We start from the raw sequence: 26,684 nt of genomic DNA, 5'->3' as shown, positions 1-26,684 counted from the left end.
TTCAGGCACGTTCTATATCCCCTGGACAATGTGACAAAGTAGATTGCACTTGGGTTTTCAACTGGATAGAGAAGAGCAGGGTTTACAAGTATGTTTGAGTGAAGTCATCTTAGACCTCAGAAGTCAGGTGGAGATAATGAACTTCAGCTGTGTGTAGCCTTGAGCCATAGTTGGAAAGTAAAAGAAAGGTTCCAGAGCATTACTTTAAAAGGGGAGGATGGGTTGGGGGGCTGGGTGTCCAGCATTGCTTCAGGTGACTCTTTTTTATAAATGTCCACACTAGTAACTCTGTTTTCTCGCTTTGTTCCTGCCATAGTAAAACAATGTTCAGTAAAAGCCTGGATATCTCTGAAGCCAATCCCAAATTCAACAAAGAAGAAAGGTATAAAAACTGACAATATGTTCCTCTCCTCTACCTCACTGCTGAGACCTTAAAGATGCAGTACTTACCTTCTCTGTGTGGGGACATAGCTGTTCTCTCCTTAGAGAGAAACAAAGAGGGTGGGATATTTACGGTCCCACACTACATATATTTTTGTATAGTTCTATACATTTGAGGCTATCCCCAATGCAGCTTGTGACTGTACTGTTTTCCCCACTAAAATGTCATCCTGCCGTTACTTCTGGTTCAGTCCTGCCCCAAGTTAGGATGTCCAGGCTAGAAGATGTATTTGCTAGGACTGCTTTGGGAATATAAAACACTAAGAAAGGCCGGAGTGCTTCATTCCCAGCACTAGAAACAGCAGTACAACTGAGTCAGCAAAAGCAGTGGTAGGAAACTTTGGAAATCCTGACTGACAGAGCAAAACGTTAAGTGCCTCTAGGTAAGAGCCAAACTCTTTAAGCAGCCTGGCTGCATCACAGAACACAAGAGGAAAAGATCATTGAAAGAGAGGGGGTTTGGAGGATGATTCCAGTCTAGCGGTCTAACAGATGCTGAAGAATAACAAAAAGAGTAACTGCCAACTGTGAATAAAGGCATAGCAGAAGACATACAGGCCACCAGATTTAGGGAGTTTTAGTGGACTCACTTAAGTTTGAGTCCATGAACAAAAAAAGAAATTTAAGAGGAGGTTGTTGGTGGACATGGAATTCTGAAAATTTCAGTCTCAGAGGAAGAGAGTTCTTCTCTAATGTTAAAAGCTGGCATCTGGATGGATATTTCTTCATTTATAATATGATCCTCACACATTTTGGACAAACATTCAGCTTATCTGAAATCAGCAGCTTGAGATTTAGGACTATTCCATATGATTCAGAAAGGGGAAAGCAGTGAATTCCTTAAAGGAACCAACCTGAGGACTCAGCTAACCATTCTTCTTTCCATTTCCCCTTTTAATGTAAGCCTTTCTACTTAAAGATAAATGTGGTGTTTAAGACACAGGAGACTCCTAGGATGTAAGGACAGCCCCTGTTTTGGCCTTCTGCAGGCTGAGACAGTCCTCTGTGGGCAGTGTTTCAAATCTTGAACCTGCCACAGTGAAGACCAACTACATGTACCCACAGGAGAGATTGTCCCTCACATATGTAAGGCACATTTTTTAAGATGGCAAGCTAGGTACAAGCATTGCACCCAAACCGTTAGAAGCCTCTAAGAGTTTCACAGCCATGAAGGAGAGGTGACGCAGTCTTTAGTGGCTGGGCTTTCCTGGACTGTTACCATAGACATGGAAATTGATGTTCCTTTCTGATTCCCCCTATACATAAATTACATTCTTGGAACACGTGGCACTTCTTGCATTAAAATTTAGTCTGAAACTATTCCAAAGATTATTTCTTCCACAGTAATTAAAAGCCAGGTCCAGTAAAAGAGGTGCCTTTGCATTTTGTCTGTGGTGTGAGAAGGGTCCTTCAGATGTTACCAGCACCTTTCACGGTCCCTCTGTACTTCTCGCAGCTGTGTTACGGCTGTGTTAGGAGCAGAGGAAATGACCCTTCAGTAACCACTAGGGGAATTTCATAAATACACCCAGGCATTTCATGTTGCCTTTTGAAGGTGGTGTTTTTCAGAGTACAGGAGGTGAAAGTTAGGGTAGTGCACAAGGATCACCCAGGGTCCCCCTCGCTGGAAGGCCAGGCTGATATTTGAAGGATCACATGCACTGTTCTCTCACCTCACTCCCACTTTTAAGAGTTAGGATGAAGGACCTCGGTGGTAGGAAAATGAGAGGAACCAAATTCTGGAGCTGTGCACAGCCAAATGAAAGGAAGGGATAGGCAGTGAAGAGAAACCCAGCAGAATGGGGCCAGCTAATCATGGTGGCCCATGAAATTTTTGTCCAGTGTTTAATTATCCAACTTTATGATGTCTTTTTTTAAAGGAATACTGCATCTTTAAGGGTCCCTTCCCTCTAGATGCACATGGTTGTCTTAGTAGCTGAGGCCACTGTCCCTTTCTTTTTCTTTTTCTTTCTTTCTGACTTTCTCTTTCACCCCCTCTTTCAGTGCTTCTCTTCTTCTGTATCTGGGTTGCTGCAGCTCCGTAGTTCACTTGCTTCAGTATTGTAGGGAATGCACATGTCTGCGCTTCTGGGTCTATTGTGTCCTGGGATTGTTCATTTTTTTTAAACCTCATTTCCCTCTTCCTTTTCCCTATTGTCAATTTGCTTTCCATTCTCTTTGTTAACCTCTTAAGTGCCTTCCCTGTTGGGAAAATGACTTGAAAGAAAAATGAATCAACCTTCTTGCACCCATTCTATTTACATTTTAATATTCTGCATGTGTGATTATGGGTGTATTTGCTGTATAATTATACATACACGTTCCAATATACAATGGGTGTCAATTTGTTCTTCTCAGTTACATCAATGTAGGTAGATTTGTACTGCAACAATTGAGGACAGCATTTGTCCCTAAATATATACAATGTATATGTATTTGTATATATATGAATTAGATCTTAACCAAATTTGCACTCCAGGCCAAATCACAAATGGAGTGTCACTCAAACACACGAAAAAGAATTTACTATAATGCTTCTTTCCACTTCTCTATCAATGTGTAGCACAACAGCTTTTTCTTTCTATTCTAACTATGTTTTAATTTTAACTTTTCTCACAACTGCCTTGTGTTGCCCAGCCCAACATTTGCAATGTTCTTGTATCCGGAAGCATGGCTAGTTGCACTGAGCAGGAAACTGTGAAATCTACTGGGCATATATTAAATTTAGCATTTCTGTTGGTGACCGTCTTGTGAAGAATGGATTTTCTTCACCCAGCCAGAGGTAACTCTGGCAGCTTGGGAGCCTGTTATTGAAAATGGAGAGAAGGAGAGAGAGAAAGAGATAGAGAGGAAAAAAAGCAGGGCATCCAACTTTAAAATAATTTTGCTTAACACACCCGATATTTTTTTACTCTTAATCTAGTCTTTGTTAATGTGAAGAAGTGGTGACACCTTCCTGAGTTTGCTTACTTGCACCCCTAAAAACTCAATATCCTGGCTATTCTTTTCCACGTGAGTGCTTTGATTAACAGCAAAAAATAAAGAATATTGAAGTTTTTGATTGTCCATAGGCATCAAAGTCGACATGTCAGAGATTCATTCTGCTTTTAGAGCTGCTGTTTCAGACTCTTTTCAGCACAGCATTGATTTATTCTGCATTCACATTTGAAAGATTTTCCTTGCAACCTTTAAGACCCAGAGACTGAATTTATTTTAAATGAAAAATGAGATCCTGGAGCACAAGATGGCATCCACAGAGATAAGTGCCGGGTTGCTGAGCTGGTGTGTTCTAGCTGATCTGAATTCCTGACTATAAGACCATCATGACTAATAAGCCAGTATGAAAGCAGATTCACAGCTTGAGCTACAATCTTGTACCCTGGGCTCCCAAGCTGGCTCAGAAATGCATGCTTTAATAACCAATATGTTTCACAGTTCATTCATGGCAAAAAAGTACTTCTTACCAGGCCAGCTTGGGGGACAGAGGGACACTACACTGAGCAAAATGGGGACAAAAAGAACAATTTCCTTTAAAACAGTCTGGTGTAACTGTGCCTTATGTCAAAGTCAGAAAAGAAATGCAGCATGAAGTCTGAACCCCATTGCTCTGCTGACTGCTCTCATTGGGATTTGGCTGGGAATTTTTTTTTACAGCCTTCGTATGTCCCTCTCCATATTCCCCAGTGCCAAAGTTGGACGTGTCTGCAGTATTGTGAGCAGGACGAAAGTTACTTTCTAGTAAATGAAACTGTCCCCCTAGTGTTCCTGGTCTCTGAAGACATAGGTACCTGTGGCAATAATTATGACCATGCAGTTCTCCGAACAGTATTTCACTCTGCTTTTCCTACTCTTTTCTCCAACTGCCTCCACATCCCTCTCTCTCTCTTTTTCTTTCTCTTTTCCCTCTCTCTTCATTTTCCCTTTCCGAGGATGGCGAGTGCTGATCCATTGGGGTAAGCTCTGGTTTTGGATTATTCCTGTTGCGGGACCTGTTGTATCTTGTAGAGAAACTTTTCATTTGCATTTTACAAATACGGTCCAGGTGGATATACGTCAGTGAATGAGGCTTTACAGCAGGGAGAGGCAGAGAGATGTGGGAAGAAGCATTTTTGGTGCTTTTGTGCCTGTTTGTGTGCTTTTATGTTGGAGTCACACTCCATATAATTTAATTTGGGGTTCTTTTTTGTTCTCTGTCTGTCTGTTTCAATGTCTGTGGGCACACAGAACTAATCTCAGACACCGTGCAGGTACCAGGACACCTGAGAATGAACCCCCCTTCTCCATTTAGCTCTTTTCGTATCTGTTTGGTACCTTCCAGTTAATTTTTATCCTAATTTATCTTCTTTTCTTCTTTTTTTTTTTTGATGAAGCTGAGTCCCATCTGTGTTATTAAAAAAATGCTGGGTATTTCCTCTCTTTTTAGTGTAGGTTTTTGTAAGAGGTGAACAGATGGCCCTAGAGACTGTTATATCTTCAAAGCTCTTTATTTTCAATAAAGAGGATATAGGTACAATTAGGAATGCAGTCACACTTCGAATTAAGGTTCCATTTATAAATACTTAACAGAAGGAGAATATTTATTAATAAATGATTTAATAAAAACATTCTAATAGATCACTACAGACTACAGTAAAAGCTTACAAGAAGGTACAAACTGAGAAGGCTAAATAGCACCAGTAACATTTACTTCTCATGTTTGTAACATGCTTTACTATTTATTAATTCTTTCTAAACCATTTATAAATGGTTATAGTTCAGTATAATTGGCCAATTAAGGGAGGTGGTGCAGTTTAACATCACCCTCTGTGTGCACTGGAAAGAAGAAGAGGTGTGTTATCAACACCCACAGTCCTTTCCCTGTGCTTTTTGCAAAGGCTTAATCTTCCAAATGGTTATTACCTTGAGTAGACCTTCTGACTTAGGCATAGGTATTCCCAGTAAGAGATGTTAAGGTTGGTATTATTTGCACAGTTGGGACTGTGAACAGAGTAGCATTAGAGGTAGTCTGTTCTTATTCCCTAGATCAACTTCAGGGAGCAAGGAAGCACAAGTTTTATCTTTTGGACACTCAAGAGCAAAGCAATGAAACTTTGTAATACACAGTGCCTGAATGCTCACCATTGCTTACTAATTCAGCAATAGTTTCATACCCTGAACTATAGTTTATGACTTTTTATTTTTACTTGAGTGAACAAGCAAAGAGGAGTATCAAATGCCACCCAATTTATGCTTTCAGCAAACAAAAATTGGCTGGATATTCTGGCTCTGCCTTTCAAAACTACCCACAGAATCAAACCAATTCAAAATTTCTAAGGCATTTCACCCAGGGACACAAGTCAGATGCATTTCTGCACGCTGCATGCATGCTGCAGGCTCCCCTTCTTGGAAGCATGGCTCCAGCTTGACCAGCTAAAAGGCTTTATTCAGCATCCTAGTAAAGCTGCGCTATGAAAGCAAGTTCTGCTGGGACTGAAGCAAGGTACCAAACTCCCCTCTGACTGTAGGAAAATTTTCTGTGAGATGCTTATTCAAAGAGGAAACAAATGCCAAATCTGACCCAAATGTTTAGTGCTGACTGCAAGTCCTTTATATCATACTGGTGTGTGGTAGCTGATGCACGGTTTAAAGCACTTGAAAATTTATCTGGGTGAAGGGCCATATAGAAGTGCTCTGTGTGTGCAATATGTGTACTACAGTTACCAGGTCAGCTGCTCTTTTCTATCTTGTGTCTCTCTCTGCCTACACCTCAGCAGTGTCAGGCTTCGGCCCTTCACCTCTTAGAGCCCGTAAGAAACTCAGCACTTCTCTTAAACTGTCTGGAAACTGCATTCCAGCTCCCCAGTTTCACCAGTAAGAGATCAACTGGCCTAACACAAATTGAGCCTTGCATGGCTTCCCCTTTGGCAGCAGCTGACCAAAATGAGTAAAAACTCACTTTAAAACAAAGGACCTTTTAACTGAATTATCAAATAGATTGAATGAGGGATAAAGTCATAACATATACAAACTGCAGCCCGCACATGCACATTTCTTTTCAGTGCTTGGCCTCTCTCTTTCATAGCTCAGATGTCTCCTGCTTATTGTTTGAGTCTTTGTGATGGGAGGAATAGCCTGCAATGATTTTAGTGCCCACCTTATGCTTAGAGCCCCCTTTACAGCTTCTCCTTCCTAGAACTTGGGTCTAGATCCCTAAAGACTGATTTATTTTTTATTTCTTCCCTCCATGCTTGGCAAAGCAATTATATCACTTTGAATGGGACTTGAGTCTCTTCCTACATCCCTAAATCTGGCAATTGTATTTGAGGGAATGCTCTTTCTCTGAGCAACTGCATTAACTTTTCTGCTTGTTTTTTTCACCATTTTTTTGGTGTCTTCCATTGAGTTAATGCCCAAGCATACAGCAAAGCAAAATACGGATTAAACTGAGTCACACATAACACTCATAGTTTCTTGGTTTGTTGCATGTAGTAGTAAGTTATTGGAATAATTACAGATTTAATACTTCGAATGACATTTAATGCCTGTAGAGACTCCTCGGAGGTTATTCACTAATAGATATTTCCCACTAAATAAACTCTGTTCATAGTCTTAAATGTAAGATGATTTCGTATTTTTCTCCTTTTTCCACACGTAAGATCATCCAGGGTCTGCCATACTAATGTGCTGCCCGTAGGGCTTCGAACTTTCGTTTTCTGGTGAGAGGGATACAGATTTGAATTCTCTCTGTTCTTTCATCGCAACATTTCAGCATAATGCTACATTTTCATTACTTTGTTTTGGCCCTGTCCCAGTTCTGTCCACCTGACTCTGAAATACAGGAGCAGTGCATGTGTTTTCTTTTTTTTTTTCTTTTTTTTTTTTTTTCTGAAAATCAGTTCCAGCATTTCCAGCTAAGATGATCTTGTTGGGAGGAAAAATCTCTCATTTTTGCTTGTTAGCATTTTTGTTCTGGAGTATAGAACCTGCTACTGTTCTGAGTTTTTATAGCCAGCTTGGAAAGTGTGTCACATTTATAAAGGTAAATTCTGGGGGATTTATTAAATTGAAGAAGATGCAGGGAAGAACTCCTCAGTCTGGCTGTCATATTCCATACCAACATGCTCTCGTAAAGGGGAAAAGTTTTGAAAATGTACAACTCTCTTTTCACCCAAACATTTAAAATTAACCCGTGATTCTTTAAACTCTTTCCACTGCTCCTCTATACGATTTCCAGTGTGGACAAACTAAGATTTGCTATGAGACCTACTTCTTACGTATTTTGCATGTAAATCAGCAACAGAAATAAAGCTTGTTCGATAGCAATCATGTGGATACTGAATGCATTTCCAGGAGGATTTCACACTAACTCTCTCTTCTGTCCCCTACCTCAGGCTCCTAGGCTGGATGAAAACACAGTACACAGCAACTCTTTTTCAAATATTGTTTCCAATAAGGAACTGGGTGCTGGGAGGGGCAGCTGCCTTGTTTTGCCCTCCATGTGTGTGATCATTTTTGTAAAAAAAAAAAAAAAAAAAATAGGAGGCAGTTGGGCTGGGAGGGGAGAATTCAGTACTGTTGGAAACACATCTGATTGCAAAGAGGAAATAGCAGATTGGAACTTTTAATCAAGTATCCTGGAATTCAGGTGAGTGTCAGAGAGGACCTTCCCGCCATAATTAAGTGTTGGTGGGAACATCTCCTAGTGGAACTTAAATGCCTTAAGTAGGTGTTTAACTGCATCTCTGGGCACCTATATACTTCCCAAATCTTGTGCAAGGTAATTTTTAGGCTCCTCTTGTAACTTACAGTTTGAAAGAAGCTTTTCCTGATGACTCATACAAGGAAGATTTAAACTAAATGGAGTTCTGACATACACGACATACCTGTGTTGCACTCAGCTGCTGCAGTTGTAGGACAGGCACATAAAATAGCCTATCAAAAGTGGAACAGACGGTTCTCCCCTTAAAGTTACTTTCCTTAAATCTTTATCACTGCCCCAGATGATGATGGTGCAAATTCAGGTTTAATCAAGTGCAAAAGAATGCCAAGACTGAGCTTGTAGTATTCGTCTGCTATACTGTGATGGGCAGACAGCAGCAGGGTACATGGGGGGAGATTCTGCATAGAATGAGTGCCTCAGATTTTCATGGCACAAATTTAGATTTAATCTGGCAAAAAAGCATGCCAAGTCTTCTGGGTTTTACTTAGCTGTGGTGGACAAACTGAAATGAGATAGAAGAAAAGCCATCAGTATGTAGTTTGTCCAGAGGATACAGAGAGAATAGGACCTACCATTGTGTTCAGTTTTAACTTATTGTTTCCTTGGAAATATCTCCTCTTATGCAGTTTTACTTACTTTTTAATAATGCTGCTACTCAAATTTACTTAGGAGGATACATCTGGGACACCATTTTAGAAACTTTTTAAAAATTATTTTATTATTCTATTAACAGATTTAAAAGTTTAGTAAACAGAGGCAGTTCATGGCCTAAATATCTTGTTATGTATAAATTGATGCTGTCTGACCTGTATCCATTATAAATATACGTATGTGTACACACATGCACAGACACACATAAATACACATCCACACATGCACTCTGTTTTCCGAGCATCTACAGGATTTCAGCTTTTTATATTTGTTACCTGAAGGCACATAATTGCTTTCACTGCTCTTAGTATAGATGAAACATTGGTAGTTTTGCTGAATTGACATATTTCATAGTGATGGTTGGCCAGCTAGGTTCTTAGTCAAGTCCTCTCCTGTAAGATATTTCAGTCTTCCAGACAAATGTCTTGCTATTTAAAAAGGACAGAAAGCAGCTGCCTCTGGGGCTCACTCATTTACAGTCATTCAGAGGGTGCTTTTTTTTGTAATGGGCAGCCCACCTCCTGGAAAGTTGTTCTGCTGAAATGTTTGTGCATTTGGCTTGTGCCCTTTCAGCATGTTCAGCATAGCACATTCATATGTTTTATTGTCCACAGCTGACATTTTTCATAGGTGGCCTTCATGGGAGAGCATAAGAGCATTACAGTACAGGTGACCTTGTCAGCAAGTAGGACAGTTTATTCTTTGTTGACTGGCCTCTTTTTGAGGGCTCCTGGGCTGTTATCATGTTATTAGTGTAGTCATCAACAACAGCAGAACTAGTTATCCACAGAGAAGACCTGGCTTGTTTAATGCAACATCAGGAAATCTTAGTGGAGAGCAGAGCTGTGAAGTCCAGCAGAGAAGCTGGAAAGGCCAATGTGAGCTTTGAGTTCAGTGGGAAGTTATTGCATAGGAAATGATCATGTATCTTGGTCATGGAGATTTGATTTGTTCCTTAGTATGTCAAGGAATTCCCCACCTTTGTGCCTTGTACACACGGTGGCTTTCTGTGTTGCTTGTGACAGAGAACGTCTCATGCTGTGTCCACCAGCACTGCGCAGAAGAGAATCCTCAGCACCAGCATGAATCTTGACAGTCCTTTTTGAATTCAGCAGTTCAGCTTGCACAGGTCAGATGTGGTAGTTTCGATGTGCTTGAAGGCCAAGAAGGTAGCAACTCCCTCAATGAAAAGGGATTATAGTATCCTCCTTGAACAAACAGCATTTCGAAGAGTGTTGCTTTGAGGGCGGGACAACTGCAAAATGTGAGAGTAGTGAGAGGAAAGAGTCATGTGCTTTTCCAGTGACAGCCTCCCTCCTCCTCACTTCATGCCTGTGCCTGCGGTGGCTGGTGTTCAGGGTTATTACTCGTCTAAGTTTTCTGAGGGCCTTTTTCTTTATTGTGTCCATTCAGGTCTCGGTCAATCAGCGGAGCATCATCTGGCCTCTCCACCAGTCCCCTCAGCAGTCCAAGGGTAAGTGGTGCTGCTTCAAGATCCGTTGGTCCAATTCACTCACACATGCTTGATGCTTTTCGACATCTGTTGCTGCAGAGCTGTGGCTCTTAGCTGGGATGTTTTGTTTTTCCTTGGCAGCTTGTAAATTTTCATGGGTGATGAGGGAAATGTTATTTACAAATCCAAGCAGAGAATTTATCACGTTTTCCCTGCACTGTTAGAGGTACTTCAGGGATCTCACTGTACCCCTGTCCTTTTTCAATTTCATAAGTGCATTGAATAACATTGCTATGACTAAACACTGCCATATCCAGCTAAAGTCTGTATACGGCATGGTTTCAGACAGACACACAGACACAGACACAGATTTCTAGGTTGGAAGAGACCTCAAGATCATCGAGTCCAACCTCCGACCTAACACTAAGTACTCCACTAAACCATATCACTAAGCTGTACATCTAAACGTCTTTTAAAGACCTCCAGGGATGGCGACTCCACCACCTCCCTGGGCAGCCCGTTCCAATGCTTAATAACCCTTTCGGTAAAGAAGTACTTCCTAACATCCAACCTAAAACTCCCCTGTCGCAACTTTAACCATGTATCAGGAACTGTTTCACAGCTACTTTCAATCAAGTCACAGTAGAGCACCAAGCCATGCTGACTACAATCAACTCGATTCAGTTTTCCACAGAGTAGCTTGGATTAGAAAGTAAGACAAAATAAGTTTTATGGATTTGAGGACCAGCAAATTTAAAGGGAAAATAAGAAGTTGACTAATTAAGATGAGAACACTCAAACCCTATAAATAAGATACGTCTACAGGCCCTTATTCGATTGGAGTCAACCACATACTGATACTCAGCAGATCAAACATAGTTGATAGTATATCTGTTGCAAAGTTATTAGTTTCTAAGTGCAGCAACAGAGGCCTGCCTCTACCTTGATAACTTCTTCAGTATTCTTAGTGTCTGGAAAGGTTGACTTTGTCACTTCAGGACTTCAGTCCTAACAAAAAGGCTGGAACTTACCACAAAGTCTATAGGGCTATGACAGTCCATGGTACCTCATTGTCTGACCCAGAGTCTTTGGAGGCTTTACACATACTTTTCAGGAATTCCTGAGAAGGTGCCATCCCCCATTGGACATAGATATATTCCATGTGTTAGGGTATGGATATACCAATGGATCTTCTCTTACCTATATGAAGATACCATCGGTATTCCAAATATTTTAAATAGTAATTCCTGAATAATGCATGTAATTCTTTCACATGAATACACAGTCAAGTGTAAGTTTACAGGGTAATAAGGCTTCCAACTCCTTGCTTGATTGAACTGTTTTCTGAAACATTCTGGGTTCCTATCAATTGTTACTCTATTTTGCAACTAGCTAAATATGTTTGCAGTTTCCCCTGTGCCTTTAACATGCCAGTAACCAGTGAAGATCCATTTCGTTTCCTTCCTTGTTTCTGCACTGGGGCCTCCTGGATGGCAGTGGAATGAAGCAGATGTCTGAGAACTCAAATGCCTCTGCAGAATGTACTGAAAACAAACAAAAACAGTTTTGTGCACAAAATAAGCATCCAGAGCTGCAAACCTTAGACTTGATCCCATTAATTGATCTCTTGGGATCGGTTTCTGACATCTCAGTAGGACTATCTCAAAGAATAAGGATGACAAGATCTGTTCCATAGTTGCTGTATCTTAACATTACTACTTTATAGGCAGTTGATTAAATAGTCTTCAAAGGGATTTAGCAGCCAGATGGCATTTTCAGCAGATCATAACCATTTTAAGACAGGTCATGTTTGTAGCTTAAGAGGTAATGCTGGAATAAAAATCATTTATTTCTTTTTAAGTCCTTACCTATGCTTCAAATAGCACCTTAGATTATTGAAAGAGAATATACTGTAAAAAGCAAATACACATTTCACTGTATGCACTGCTTAGGTGAAGTTCTATGAGCAATTGAATTCAACAGCAACTAAGAGTTGTTAAATCTCACAAGAACTTGCTAACGGAGTTCCCCATTGCACCATCGGAAAGACAGACCTAATCTTGTTCTTTGTTATGTTATTAGAAATGTGGTAATTAAGGGTGCCCTAGAGATTCATAATGAATTAAGTTGGAGATTAATTCGACTTCGTATCTTTCAAATTTGTTTCTCAAACCATCATACTCATATGATATAAAAATTGCAAGAAAACATTTGCGATCAACAGTTTTTGACGTTTATCTGCTGGAGTCATTTGCCAATGGTTAATAGTCAGGTGCTGATAGCGACTTCCATAAATTAACCACTTCCCTTATCTTTTCCCCTTCCTTTCTCATTGGTAATCAGAACTGACCAAAATGGGAGGCTTGATTTTATCTTTACAATTCTAATAATAATAAAAATATTTTGATTTAGTGATTTTCTTTTAAGTGGCCGAACTCTAAGCTCTTCAAAATCATTAGAAAACTTTAGGGAAAACCATTTTAAACATTGCTTTAAATACATCTCTGCATTTTCTAAATATGGTAGCATTATGTTAATCCATCAAACCCAGAAAGTAAACTTACTAGTGAGTTTGCTTACCGGACAATTGAGGCAAGGTTACCTTTACACGGCTGTCTGGACAGTGCCTAGCTAGAGCTTCTGTCCATTCAGAATGGATAATAATAATAAAAGGTGATAAATTATTTATAATAGTTAATAATGTATAAAAATCAGAATGTGAATGCAGACCAAAGCTAAAGAGCTGGAGCAGTAATCTCTGTTTTTACAACTCTGCTAGTATTTGTAATCTAAGGTGTTTACAGCAATATTTTTAAGAACATTCTTTTTGTTTTCAAAGTGACTTTTACTTGCCACTATCCCTCAAAAAGGCTTCTGTCCTCCCAAGTCTGTGTATTGCTGTTTGCTGACTCCATAGGAATGGTTTTCCCAAAACACTTGTAACATGTATAAATGTTATTATTTGGGAAAAAAAAAAAAACATTCATAATCCCATTTTTGATAACTCACTGGTGGATTATGAACTACAATTGTCTTTTTCTTTTTTAAACCGTATCTTACAAACAGTGGTTCCCCCTACCCCTCCACAGAATTGGGACTTAACATCAAATATTGCTGTGACTTTATGACAAAAATCCTGATTACTAAGCTGTCCTCCGATGGCATGAGGGATATTGCAGGAGAAGCATAAAGTCTGATGGGAAATACCATCTCTTCCCAGATAAATTAATTTTCTAGCCATCTCTGAAATTCTTGCTATAGCTGTTCACAAATTAAACACCAACCTGAGGTCGTGTTTTCCTTTGGGTGTTGCATTCTCTGAAGTCCCCAAGCAGATGCTGAATGGTTTAACTGTCCAGGGGAGGAGGGTGGATGCCAACAGGGCGTCGCTCTCCCTTTCCCCCCCTCTTTCTGCAAGGGTGGCTACATCTGATGTGTGCATTAAACCAGAGTCAGGGGTAAAGAGGAGGGACAGAGGTTCTGACCTGTGTGTGCAGTAACCTGTGTGTATCGCCTACCACTCCGTGTGTATCACACACCTGTTTCGAGTTTCATTTCTCCACTGGGTTTGCACGTGGGCACTTTGAGCTGAAAGAGGTGGTCCCATTCTTGGCACATCTCAATTTGTCTGTGGCTTGAGTGGTTCTTCTTCCCTTTCCTCACCTCCCTACGGCATTGTGCTTCTCTCACTGCAGGGCAATCAGAACAATCCCAGAGAGATGGCATTTCTCTCTTCTTTTTTTTTCTTGGTTACTTTCTTTCATATTGTTTTTTTTACTTTTCCTTTGTTTTACTTTTCTTTCCATTGTTTTCCTTTGCTGACACATGGTTGGTTAATATGATGAAGCCTGTTATGACACTGTTGTTCTTGCTGCTGCCGCTGCTGCTGTTGTTGATTATGCTGTGTTCCCAGCTAACTGCATGTCTTTTTTTGTTTGTTTGTTTTTTGTTTGTTTGTTCGTTTTTGTTTCTTTGCAAAATCCCTCCCCCCCACTACCCCTTCACCTCCATCTCGTGTGTCTCCTTATGACATGATGCCTCTTTGTGACTCGGATGGATTATTTTTCTGACTTTCCTTTCTCTGCTCGCCCGCTCTATGTGTATTTCACTGTTTTTGATGTGCATGGACACTCTGTGTCTGTCTTGTAGCCTATCAGAAAGTTCTTCATCCCCCCTCAGACCTCCGACCTCCCTTTCTCTCCCCGACCCCAAGTCTCCTTGGACCCTGATGCTTGTAGGAACGCCTCCAGGCCTGGACATGTACTCCAACCAAAGCCAGCACTTCAGCCCAACCCAAAGACGCAGACTTTGCCATCCAAGAGCAAATTGGCCGAAAAACCACTCCAGTCTACTAAATCCAACCCACTCCCTTCCAGCAATGCCAGCACCCCCTCTTCCCAGAACACCCCTGTGCAGAATGCTCAGGGCCGCACGCCTGCTGCCGGCTTTAACCCACAGCTGGCTGTTCCTAAATTGCAGACCAACCCTATGTCTCCTGTTAGGTTACTCCCTTCTAGTACTGACCCAAGCACCAAATCTATCCCCATCATACAGGTCACCCCTCACCCCTCTCCAAGGGGAAGTCCCCTCCCTACCCCCAAGGGGACACCTGTCCATACGCCAAAGGAGAGCCCAGCAGGCACACCCAACCCAACACCACCATCCAGCCCCAGCATTGGAGGAATGCCATGGAGGACACGGCTCAACTCAATCAAGAATAGTTTCCTGGGGTCTCCTCGCTTCCATCGCCGGAAATTGCAAGGTGAGTACTCTGTCCAGATGTACCAGGGTGGTTCTGATTTGGGCAGCCTTTCAGCAGCAAGATGATGCCTCTCTGTGGCTCTGCAAGTTTAACGTAGCAAGGACTGAATATTGGTATTGAGAGTGGTAGTGTCAGGCAACCCTAGCCCAAGGCGTGTGTCAGCAGGCTCTGTAAATCCACTGCACCTGCTCCAACAGCATCTCCTGAGCCCTCTTCACACTCTAGCAGTACAGATCTTACTATACCTGTCTTGGTTCTTAGAACACAAGAAAATTTTATCTTCAGCTCACCCCTTATTTTGCCAGCAAACTTAGACCTCTGATATTTCCCCTATGGCTGTACTCTGCTGCCTCTCTGCAGCCACAGGCTGAGCCTTCTGCTGCAAAAAGATGTCCAGTGGCAACAGCCTGAAATTGTCCTTCTGAGGTGCAGCTTCTTTCATGTTGGTTAGTGCTTTTTTTAACTCCTTGGATAATCGGTGTGAAAATTGCCCTAATACGAACAGTGTTTTCATTTCTGCTGGCCTGTTTCAGTTTTCAGAGTCTCTAGATTGTTGAGATGTGCAAAATCGTCTTCTTCGAGCTCCAGGTGGCTTTTCATATTCAGGCAAAGGGCACCTGAAGTCATATGTATTATCCTCAGATAGCAGCAGCAGCTATCCCAATGCCCTGTGCTTTTACAGGATCCTCTCAGAAAGGAGGATTACAGCTGTGGAAGAGTTAGGTTTTGGACTGTGATGGTCAGGGACATTGTCTCAGAGTTGGCCAGAGAACTGCTGAGAGTTGCAGCAGTGACTGAGCTGTGTCCAAATGGCCTGGTGTGGCAGACTTCTACTTTGTGTTAGAAAATTCCACAGGGATTCCTGATATTCTCAGTGACTGAAAGAGACTTTGGATAATGCCCATTACATACAGTGTGAGAATTGGCTCATGAAATAATAGTAAACAAGTTGTAAGGCAATCAGATTGGCATGGTGTTTGGGTCAGGACCAGAAACCATTGAAGCCAGCACAAGATTTTCTAGTGATTTAAGGAAAGGTAGGTTGAAGTGTGTCACCTGTTTATATACAGTGATCTAGGGACACATGACCAATGTTCAAATGCCAGAACTAATCTGCAGAGTCAATGAGCAGATGAAAGAGGGTACAATGTCAGAATTCTTTCATTTTTATAATAGCAGAAAAAGGAAGGTGCACTGATTCATTGATTTCTTTTCTTCCTCCCTCTCTTTGGCTGTGCATGCATGGGCAGTACCTACACCAGAGGAGATGTCCAATTTAACCCCGGAATCATCCCCAGAGTAAGTAAATTGCCAGTACGCTACTTCTTTTCCACCACCTACCAGTGTCATTTCCTTGCCTGAATGTCATAGTGTGACTGTTTCTGCTCTGAGTCATTATCTGATTGTAACCTGTTATCTCACGAGTGGGTGCAGATGTGAAATGGTCCCTTTGTTAAGGACCCTGAATAAAATCTGTACTTCAGTAATAGCAGTGGGGTCAGTGGGTGATGAAACAGTCTGCCAGTAACCAGCTCATTTAGTCACAGCATGCTGAGTTTCCTAGTCTTGGAACATCTTCCCGTTCTCTTCTTTCATTTGATTCTCAAGCAGATGACTCTTGAGGATAGTCGATGTCTTATAATGGCACTAACTAAGCCATAAAAAGTCGTCTTAGAACATGAGAGTTTGCATCCTCAAAATAACATGCAGAAGCTTCTGCTAGGATGATTCCAAGGAATCTTTAGCTTGGATAGTAAATGCAGTATTAATTCTGGGCAGCAACACTGGGAGGTGCAGAAGCTGTTTCATATTCACCAGACTCATTCCTTAAAGTCAGTGTACATTTCAACCATTTCACTGCACCAATGTGCGTCACTGCATGGCAGGTTTGGAAGCCCCTGCCAGAGAGTGCTGCTCCAAACACTTCCTAATATATGCAACAGATGCCAAATTATTCCTTTTTATTTTCACAGCTTGTGTTTGTGCACCCAATGCCCATTGACTTTCCCTGCCAACCAAGACAATTTGGCCTTTTGTCAAGATACTTGCGTGAAATATTCATGAGTCATAGATGAAAATTGTGGGCCCAAAGTTTTGTAATTGGTGATAATGGTATCGCCTTAAGAACTTTTCCCAGACCTGGCATGTATCTGATGGGCAGTCTGTTTCTAATGCTGCAGAGTGGACAGGGATAATAAAGAAAGGGAGAGGGAGAAGTAAGGAAATAGCAAAGGGTATAAAAGAAATCCAGGAAGAAGAATGGAATAAATTGTGTTTTCAGCACTTCGGAGAATTTACTAATAAGGGTCATGAGAGAATTTCATAAAATAAACATATCCTTACAGAATAAGTAAGTGATATTCTCATCTCAATTGTTTTTAAGGCTGCTAAAGCAGAAAAGCCACTAAATGAAGTCCCTTCCCTTCCTTTCCCTTCCCTCTATGTTGGTAGATGTTCTTCGGTGAATTTACTGCCTTTTGTACTTCCCACTCACCCTTTAAAAGCTGGTATACAGAAGTAGTGTCTGTCATTTGAAGCAGTTTGGATGCAAGTCAAAGCCTAAGGCCCTTTTTTCTTTTTCTGTATAATTGCCAAATTAATGAGTTCAGTTGGACTGCACCCTCCAGTAAACATAATAAAAGTCATAAAAAATAATGAACTAGATTTTATTTTAATGGTAGGTGTCTTGTTGCTCAGTGCCCACTTCCACATATCTTTTTTTTTTCTGATATTTTCTTCTTTTCTGTAAGAAATAAGATATCCTTATGAAGAGCTCTATTGACCTCATGATTTGAGTGATAAAAATGTGTGTCCTTGGTCTGGTACAGCATTCTTTAATGACTGCCATTCATTTAACAAACCTGATGTTTAGGTAATAAACTTTGACGTGTCTGGGTAATGTTATTCTTTCTCACATGAAAAAGAAATGCTATTATTTATGCCAAGCAAGTGAACTTCTGGAGGTTATAGATCCCTGCACCCAGGGACAGATAGGGAAAACAGTGAGGCTCTCCAAAGGTGAAACACTCAGACACTCCAAAAGTAGAAAATGGAACAGCATTATATGAGTAGGAAATTCAGTGTGAAGTAATAAAGCAGTAGCCTCTATTTTCATGCTAATCTATTTGCTTTTTTCATCAACTGGACACCTGGTTAGATTCCCTAGAGTAATCTATGTACCCAGCCTCCCTCCCATGTCTCTTACCTGCCTCCCCCTTACGAGGCTTTTCGTCACAAGAAAAGCTTTTTAATTGTAAGTACTTTTTTCACTGCTTACAGCCTGATTTTCTAAGGTGATGCTGAAGATGTTCAATTCATACTTGTGTTATTCCAAGTTAGTAGCACTTAGCAAGCCCTGTCAGGGGGGAAACCTTAATTGCGTGATTTTAATCTGAAACTACTGCATCCTCTTCAGCGGAATTATGCCCTGTGTGTACAAGCACAATTAGTTCTGCCGATTTCAAGGAGAAAAGATTTGGATTAGGGTTTGGAGAAAGATAAAGCAAAGGCTATGCTTGTGACTGGGGCTGGGGAAGGGCTGCCAAAGAAGTAGATATACACAAAAAGCTTTCTGTTTTGAGTAGTATTTCCTGGGAGACCTAAGTGAGGTTGTGTTGGACCTGGATGCTGACTAGGGTTAGGGTTAGGGTTTGGAGAAAGACAAAGCACAGAGGCCCACAGAGTCCTGCTGGCAATGATATTTCTGATATAAGCCAGGATGCTGTTGGCCTTCTTGGCCACCTGAGCACACTGCTCGCTCATATTCAGCTGGCTGTCGACCAATCCCCCTAGGTCCCTTCCCACTGGACAATTTTCCAGCCACTGTTCCCCCAGCCTGTAGCATTGCATGGGGTGGTTGTGCACCATGTGCAGGACCCAGCACTTGACCTTGTTGAACCTCATCCCGTTGGCCTCAGCCCATCGGTCCAGCCTGTCCAGATCCCTCTGCAGACCCCCGCTACCCTTGAGCAGATCAACATTCGTGCCTAACTTGGTGCTGTCTGCAAACTTAATGAGGGTGCACTCCGTCCCCTCGTCCAGATAACTGATATTAAAGAGAACTAGTCCCAATACTGAGCCCTCAGGGACACCACTTGTGACCAGTCACCAACTGGATTTAACTCCATTCACTCCGAGTCTCTGGGTCCAGCCACCCAGCCATTTTTTTACTCAGAGAAGCGTACAACCATCCAAGCCATGAGCAGCCAGTTTCTCCAGAAGAATGCTGTGGTAAACAGTGTCAAAAGCTTTACTAAAATCTAGGTCGACCACATCCACAGCCTTTTCCTCATCCACTAAGTGTCTCACCTTGTCACAGAAGGAGATCAGTTTCGTCAAGCAGGACCTGCCTTTCGTAACCTCATGCTGACTGGGCCTAATCACGTGGTTCTCCTGTAAGTGCCGCCTGATGGCACTCCAGATAATCTGCTCCATGAGCTTCCCTGTCACCGAGGCCAGACTGACAGGCCTATAGTTCCCTGGGTCTCTCCTGTTAGCCAGGAGTGCTGATAAATGATGGAAAGTGGCTTGGTGAGCACTTCCGCCAGCTCTCTCAGTACCCTCGGGTGGATCCCATCAGGCCCCATAGACTTGTGTACATTTAAGTGGTGTAGCAGGTCCCTAATCATTTCCTCTTGGATTATGAGGGCTCCATTCTGCTCCCTGTCCCTACCTACCAGCTCAGGAGGGTGGGTACCCGGAGAACATCTGGTCTTACTACTAAAGACTGAGGCAAAGAAGGCATTAAGTACCTCAGCCTTTTCCTCATCTCGTCACTATGTTTCCTCCCACATCCAATAAAGGATGGAGATTCTCCTTAGTCCTCCTTTTCTTGTTTATGTATTTATAAAAATATTTCTTATTATCCTTAATGACAGTAGCCAGATTGAGATCAAGTTGGGCCTTGGCCCTTCTAATTTTCTCCCTGCACAGCCTCAACATCTGTGTAGGCCTCCTGAGTGGCCTGCTCCTTCTTCCAAAGGTCATAAACTCTTTTTTTTTTTTTTCTTTTTTTTCCTGAGCTCTAGCCAAAACTGTCTGCTCATCCAGGCTGGTCTTCTTCCCCACTGGCCCATCTTTTAGCACATGGAGACAGCATGCTCCTGTGTCGTTAGGATTTCCTTCTTGAAAAGTGTCCAGCCTTCCTGGACTCCTTTGCCTTTCAGGACTGCCTCCCAAGGGACTCTGCCAACCAGTTTTCTGAACAGGCCAAAGTCTGCCCTCTGGAAGCTAACCCCCCTCCTTACTTTTCCAAGAATCAAAACCTCTGTTAATTCATGATCACTGTGCCCAAGGTGGCCTCCAACCTTCACATCACCCACACGTCCTTCTCTGTTCACAAAGAAAAGGTCCAGCAGGGCACCTTACCTAGTTGGCTCACTTACCAGCTGTCAGGAAGCTATCTCCCACACACTCCAGAAACCTCCTAGACTGTTTCCTCTCTGCTGTATTTCCAGCAGACATCTGGTAAGTTGAAGTCCCCCATGAGAGCAAGAGCTAGCGATTGTGAGACTTCTCCCAACTGCTTACAGAATATTTCGTCTATGAAATCTCATGCAACACCAGCAAAATTATGTCCTGAATTCCAGGGATTTGCAATCTGGAGCACAGCCCAGGCTATCAGAGTCAGTATTAGTATGGATAACCTTGCCAAAGAAAAGAGCCCACCTTGACTCTGTAGACTCCAGACCAACTCCACACGGAACAGCAGAAATCCTCCCTGTGTTCTGAGGCTCTTTTAACCTACCCTCATTAAGAGATCTATAAATGAAGTTCCCACAAAACCATTAATGAAAATAAAAATATGAAAAGTAGTAGATGGCAGATCTGCAGTTAAATATTCACACTGTTTCTAGGCCCAGCTTCCAAGGAGAATGTATGACATACACTGGGTCCCTGGAGTCCCAATAGCCAAGCACTGTTCAGAGTATGATAGATCCAAGCCTAAGACAACCAGACATTTTAGATGGATAACCAGGTGCAAATTTACTAATTACCATAGACCCTTTACATGCAGGGGCTATTGCCCCAGCTCTCCAGGGGCTTGCAGAGTTGTTATGGTGTGTGTGAGACACACGAGCTAATTAGTATGTAATTTCCTTTCACACTCTAACCCTGGCTCCTTAACGACCCATTTAAATGAGAGGCCCTTTCTCTTTACTGCTCCCTATGCTAATCTTTGGCTCACTGGCTTAATTACAGCTGCCTATGAATATTTTAGGGAGTGACAGTTTTCCAGCCCACTTTAATTGAGTGGGGAATGGTGGTTTACCAAATTGCAAGTGAATCTTTCTGTTCTCTTACCTTCTGTTGCCCGTAATAGGTGGCAACAAATGATTATTTGCACAACCGAGCTGTCCTCCAGTTGTGGTGTTTCCATACTCCTTTCTCTCCTCATCTCTGTCCTTTCTCATTCTACCCTTCCTCATTCTTCCTCAACTGTAGGTTGTCTTCTTCTGTTGAGTGGCGAATGTCCCCTAAAAGTGGAAGCCTATTGCTTGACTTTATAAAATACCCTGTAGAGTGAAAAACCTGCACTCTGTTGGAGGCAGGTCTTTTCATCTCTGACTTTTTCATGCTAAATTCTTCTCTGCTAGAACATGGCTGATTTCAATGGAATTTTTCCTGGACTTAGCTTGGTCCAGCAATTCTTTGCCCACATATCATGGCTGACAGCATCTTCTCTCCCCTCAAAACATTAACTTTCAGAGGTGCTACCTCCAAGTTCTGGGTAGTTTCCCTCAGTAACATACCTGCCCTACTTTCACTTTAGTCTGTTTAACTTGAAAGTGAATTTCAACAAAGTGCACTGCAATGGTAAAACAATAAGCAAAATCAAACATTGGCTTATATGATCAGTGTGAAAAAAGGCAGTTTCATTTTATGATGAAACTGAAATCTGATGCTGAAAGGAGCTGTGGAGTTGGATTGCTATCAGTGGAAAGCCTGAGCTGTGTTTTCTGTGGTGCTGGTATCTTCTCTCTTAGTACTGAAAATTCATTCTTTTCCAGAGTTTGCTCATTATTTAGACAGATTTTGAATGGGACTAATGAATGGGACAGTGTTTGTTCTGGCCCTCCTCTGGGTAGGAGTGGATTTTACTTTCTGACAGGTTGGAGGTCCAGTGAAACCTCTAGTTTGCTTTAAAAAACAATATCATATGATTGTACTGTCAGTACAAGAGGACACCTTTGGAAATGGTACTTTCGAAGTCCAAGAACACCAAAGGCATTGAAACTGGGCAGGAGGGAACTTAAATCCCTGTGTTAACAGCATCCACATATTGTCACAAAAAAAATGGAGAGATCCTTGGAGACATTTCAGAAATATGTCCCCAGATTTATATGAATTGTATGTGTGGAGTATTAATAGGTATATTGACTTTATAGAAAAGTTACTCCTAGTTTTAAATTGTTGGTCACACCTGCTGCCAGAGTTGCACTGACTGGACCATTATTTTAACAGTTTTCACTAAGTGAGTGGGATTTCTCTGACTATGTGAGCCACCTATTGTAATATCACATCTGGAGTGTTATCAATACTTTCTTCTGCAGGTTGTTTTTTTTTCCTAGCTGGGAAATCTAAGAAATAGTGCTCAATATTCTAAACCATCTCTTTCTTTTCATCACGTCAGGCTTGCCAAAAAATCCTGGTTTGGTAACTTCATCAACCTGGAGAAAGAAGAACAGATTTTTGTGGTCATTAAGGACAAACCACTAAGCTCCATTAAGGCTGATATTGTCCACGCTTTCCTCTCGGTAAGTCAGCCCAACTGCCTGTTGGAGGCATTGCTCATTGGTCAGACCAAGGCCTCCTTGTGCCATATGTTACTGGGCAGGGTCTCTGTTCCTTCGAATGCATCCTCTGTGCATTTAAATTATGCATCATGTTAATTCAGGCCTCCACTGTACTCTGTCTAAACTTCTAACTATAGAAAGTACTCTGTAAGGTGAGAAAAGTTTTCAACCTTCTTGCCAGGCTCTCCAGGTTACCAGTGATTGGAATATCAGTGCAGTTAGAGCACACTGGCAATGCAATATCAAGGCATTGATTTGCTGCTTTGTCACACTTATCTTGCAGTCACCATCTGTGCAAAAGGTTGGGCCTCCCTGTGTATGCCCTCCACCAATCAGACAAAAAGCCTGTCTCACACCTGCATTTATTACTTTAGATCTCCTCTTCTGTGCTTTATGGCAGATAGAAGGGTAATTTCTTCTGGTGTGCAGAGTATCAGTTGTTACAGGTGCTCTTTTTTTACAATCTAAGAAGGTCTGCTGTGTGAGCAGAGAAAATGTCCTTTTTTTTTTTCCTACAGAACCTCCTTATTCTCACCATTTAAAAGTACCAGTGAAGAAAAAGGTCAGCAGAGTAAACCTAATTTGACAGATTTTTCAATTCAAGGGTTTTTGAAGCATAATGAGACTTTTTTCAAATAGTATTAAAAGAAGACGGTTTAATTTCTTTTATTGTTTGTTGAATTGGTGAATTGGTGTTATTTTCAACAAAATATTGCTCTCCTTTATAGTCTCTATGATGCTACAATGAATTTCTTCCCAAAAAGCAGCTGTAATCCTTTTAACTGTTCGTACACAGTACAGGCACGCAGGGAGTGAGTGCAGTATAGTAACATCCATCAAACATTGTTATCTATCTCAGATTGGTTTGAAGCAGCTGTTACTCTACCAGTTCCCTATATTTAGCTATGCTTGTGAGTTTAGTACAGCATAGTGTACATTACTGCCTATGTTAGTGATCCTGTGCATACCCTACATGTGTGGTGCGAGGTGTGATGTGGTGATTTGTGTGCAAACCCTGTGAATCACCTCTTTCAGCCAACTTCAAATTAAATGTATTGTAAGAGCCTGATAAGTAAGTTTGTAAGGTAAGTTTCTCAAAGAATTCATCTGTCGTTTTCCCTCCAAAATTAGAAGTCAGATTTCCAAGTGTTTGGGGGGATTTTTTTAAAATCTTGTCTTTTGTGAAACGATAAATAGAATTCTAGTAGGATCTGTGAATAGTGACTGCTTGAAAATTAGGCAGTTGTGAAGTTCTGCCACAGGTCTGATGATACAGATATTGGATAACACCAGAAAGCTTCTCAAAACTGTTTTACATATTGATAGGAGTTGTGATTTGCGTAAGTGAATAGCAGGCATGCTGTCCCTGTGGATATCCCAGACACTTGTCTAAGTGTCTGCTCCTTGTCCCGACGTTTCTTTGATAGCATAGAATCACCAAACAATTGAGGTTGGAAATGACGTAAAGAAGTCTATAGTCCAACTTCCTGCTCAAAACAGGATCAGCTATGAGATCAGACCAGGCTGCTCAGGTTGTTGTTATATCCAGTCTTATATCTCACTGACTTTTCTAGTCCCTCCCTTAATATCAGTTCTCACTAAGCAAAAGGCATTTCTCAAAACTGGTAGATGAGCAGGAAAAGAAAGACTCAGTGTATGAAGCTGTGCAGCATGGAATTTATAAGCGTGCTGGATATTCCATCAGTATTTATCCTTTAAATTTAGGTCATTCGTTTAAGGAACAGTGCCTTCTTGTGTGGTGCCAAGCAATCTAAACTCTTACTGATCTCACAAGAATGCCCTGAATATTACAAATTGAAGTCCAGAAGCAAATCTAGCAAATCATACACATTCTGGAAATACGTATTGCTGTAAACTGAACTTTGCAATTGTTCCCTTTTTGAGCTGGTTCTACTATCTTCTGCCAACCTGTTTCAGATTCCAAGCCTCAGTCACAGTGTCATCTCACAGACAAGTTTCCGTGCAGAATACAAGTCCACAGGAGGTCCTGCTGTCTTCCAGAAGCCAGTGAAGTTCCAGGTGGACATAACGTACACAGAAGGGGGAGAGGCGCAGAAGGAGAATGGGATTTATTCTGTCACTTTCACACTCTTATCAGGTAACCATGGCAAAGCTGCAACATGGGTGCAAGTTGTCTCTGTCCTTGCTGACATGGAGGCCTGCAAAGAGAGGTCTTCCGGGGAAAGATCCATACAGTGGGTAAAAGGAGTATACTGGGAACAAGAATGGCATTGGTAGTGATAGACATGCTTGGGAGGGCAAGAGATTCCCAAAGAGGTGAAGTTGCCACCACCACAATTAGTGCTAAAATAGCTGCTCTGTGCATCAGATTTGAAATACCTCCCTGTACTGCCTCCTCGTTTCACTCAAAGGTCTCAGTATCTCACCTGGGCACTGTGATGCCACTGATTCCTTTCTTACAGAAATGTGCAATCACCCTTTTTTCCTGGCTCATCATGTGCTCCACACAGGGGTTAAAAGTAACTAACAAAAAAAACCAACAAAAAAAAAACTTGCCTGTCTTTACAAAAGGAGCCCAAAACCCATCCTTCTTGTTGAGTGTAGCACTGCAAAGTCCCTGTTAACATGGGGGGACTGTATAATAGTTCTTCAAAGTTGTGCCTTCAGCTGAAGTACAGCTATGCTGGCAGTACAGTCTTGGGGACAGGAGTGAAGGGAAAATGTTTGTGATCCTTTCCCTCCAGCCTGTGTTATCTGGGGATTTGGCTCCTGCTGCTCTCACAGCCATGCATGCCTCTTCTCTCCTCACAGGTCCAAGCCGTCGTTTTAAGAGGGTAGTAGAAACCATTCAGGCACAGTTGTTAAGCACACATGACCAGCCTTCAGTGCAGCAGTTATCAGGTAAGTAGTTTCTACTGTTGGGCACCTTGCTTCAGCAGGGACAGGAAGGTGAAGTGCCTCTCAGTACCAGGAGGCTGAGGGAGGCCATCCCTCTGATCACAGCAAGAACCTAGCTCTATTCAGACAGAGCAGTAACTCCCCGCACCCACCCTACTCCCTGCACCCTCCCTCTTTCATTCCCACTCCAGTGCTCCCAGCACATTCCCTAGTTGAACAGCTTCTGCCCTCCTCCCGCCCAAAGAGCCATTTGCCCACTTCTCCATCAAAAGCTGCATCATCAACAGATATTCCAGATTTTCTCAAGGTCCAAAAGTTCCCAGAACAGGGACACAGTCTAGAAGATACCTGATGTACAAACCCTTCAGGTATGCCTTAGAAACCTCCAACTTTGGAGGGTCCCAGAACAAAATTGAGAGCTACTTTTAACTAGCTGTTAAGAGCAGCATTTTCAGATGGTCAGACGGTGGCTAATAGTTTCCAGTAGTGTGGTCAAATTCTTGGCCCAGTACTGTGGTAGCATGAATCATATACTAAGGTTCTGCAAAAGCTATTATGTTATTGATTTTTAAAATAAGTTGCAATTCCTCACGCTGTTAAAGAAAGCTTTACAAGTGTGGCCCTTTGCAATGACATCAATCTGAATCTCCAGGCAGCCTGAGATGATAATACAGAAACTCGCCTCATCCCACCATTATGTAGCAAATGTTCACTCTGAACACTAGTGGTGACACTTAAAAAAAATCAATGATAACAATTCTGTCCTTTAAGAGGATAGAACAAAGGAAGAAGGTGAAAATAGAAAACTTAAGGAAGCTTAGATACTGGGAGTGCTTCAAGGAAGGAAAAACAGGGAGAAGCAGAAAGAATGTACAGATACAGGGAAGAAATAGGAGCAAAGCAGAGAGTGGAAGCTGCAGGAAGAAGAGGCAGGAGGAATGGGAAGAGTTTTTCCATTGTATGATGCTGAAAAGGTAGTAAATAAATATTATACATAAGAGC

The 26,684-nt window shown here is 41.8% G+C and overlaps 1 protein-coding gene across 13 annotated transcripts in view; it reads left to right on the top strand.

Moving 5' to 3' along the window:
• BRSK2 (BR serine/threonine kinase 2) overlaps positions 1 to 26,684 on the top strand; it is a 304,035-nt gene that overhangs the window by 255,688 nt on the left and 21,663 nt on the right. For 7 of the 13 annotated variants that reach the window (XM_050710756.1, XM_035539109.2, XM_035539114.2 and 4 more), the window contains 7 exons: positions 317 to 382; positions 10,205 to 10,265; positions 14,799 to 15,006; positions 16,257 to 16,305; positions 22,640 to 22,763; positions 24,741 to 24,921; positions 25,596 to 25,685. In XM_050710756.1, coding sequence (XP_050566713.1) covers positions 317 to 382; positions 10,205 to 10,265; positions 14,799 to 15,006; positions 16,257 to 16,305; positions 22,640 to 22,763; positions 24,741 to 24,921; positions 25,596 to 25,685 — 779 coding nt within the window. The remainder of the gene's footprint in view (positions 1 to 316; positions 383 to 10,204; positions 10,266 to 14,798; positions 15,007 to 16,256; positions 16,306 to 22,639; positions 22,764 to 24,740; positions 24,922 to 25,595; positions 25,686 to 26,684) is intronic. The other 6 variants (XM_035539111.1, XM_035539112.1, XM_035539115.1 and 3 more) reach the window with 1 other exon arrangement.

This window comes from Cygnus atratus, chromosome 5 (genome assembly GCF_013377495.2).
Source record: "Cygnus atratus isolate AKBS03 ecotype Queensland, Australia chromosome 5, CAtr_DNAZoo_HiC_assembly, whole genome shotgun sequence".
NCBI lineage: Eukaryota > Metazoa > Chordata > Aves > Anseriformes > Anatidae > Cygnus > Cygnus atratus.
Note: the sequence above shows the minus strand (reverse complement) of the source record. Positions and strands in the feature narration are given on the sequence as shown.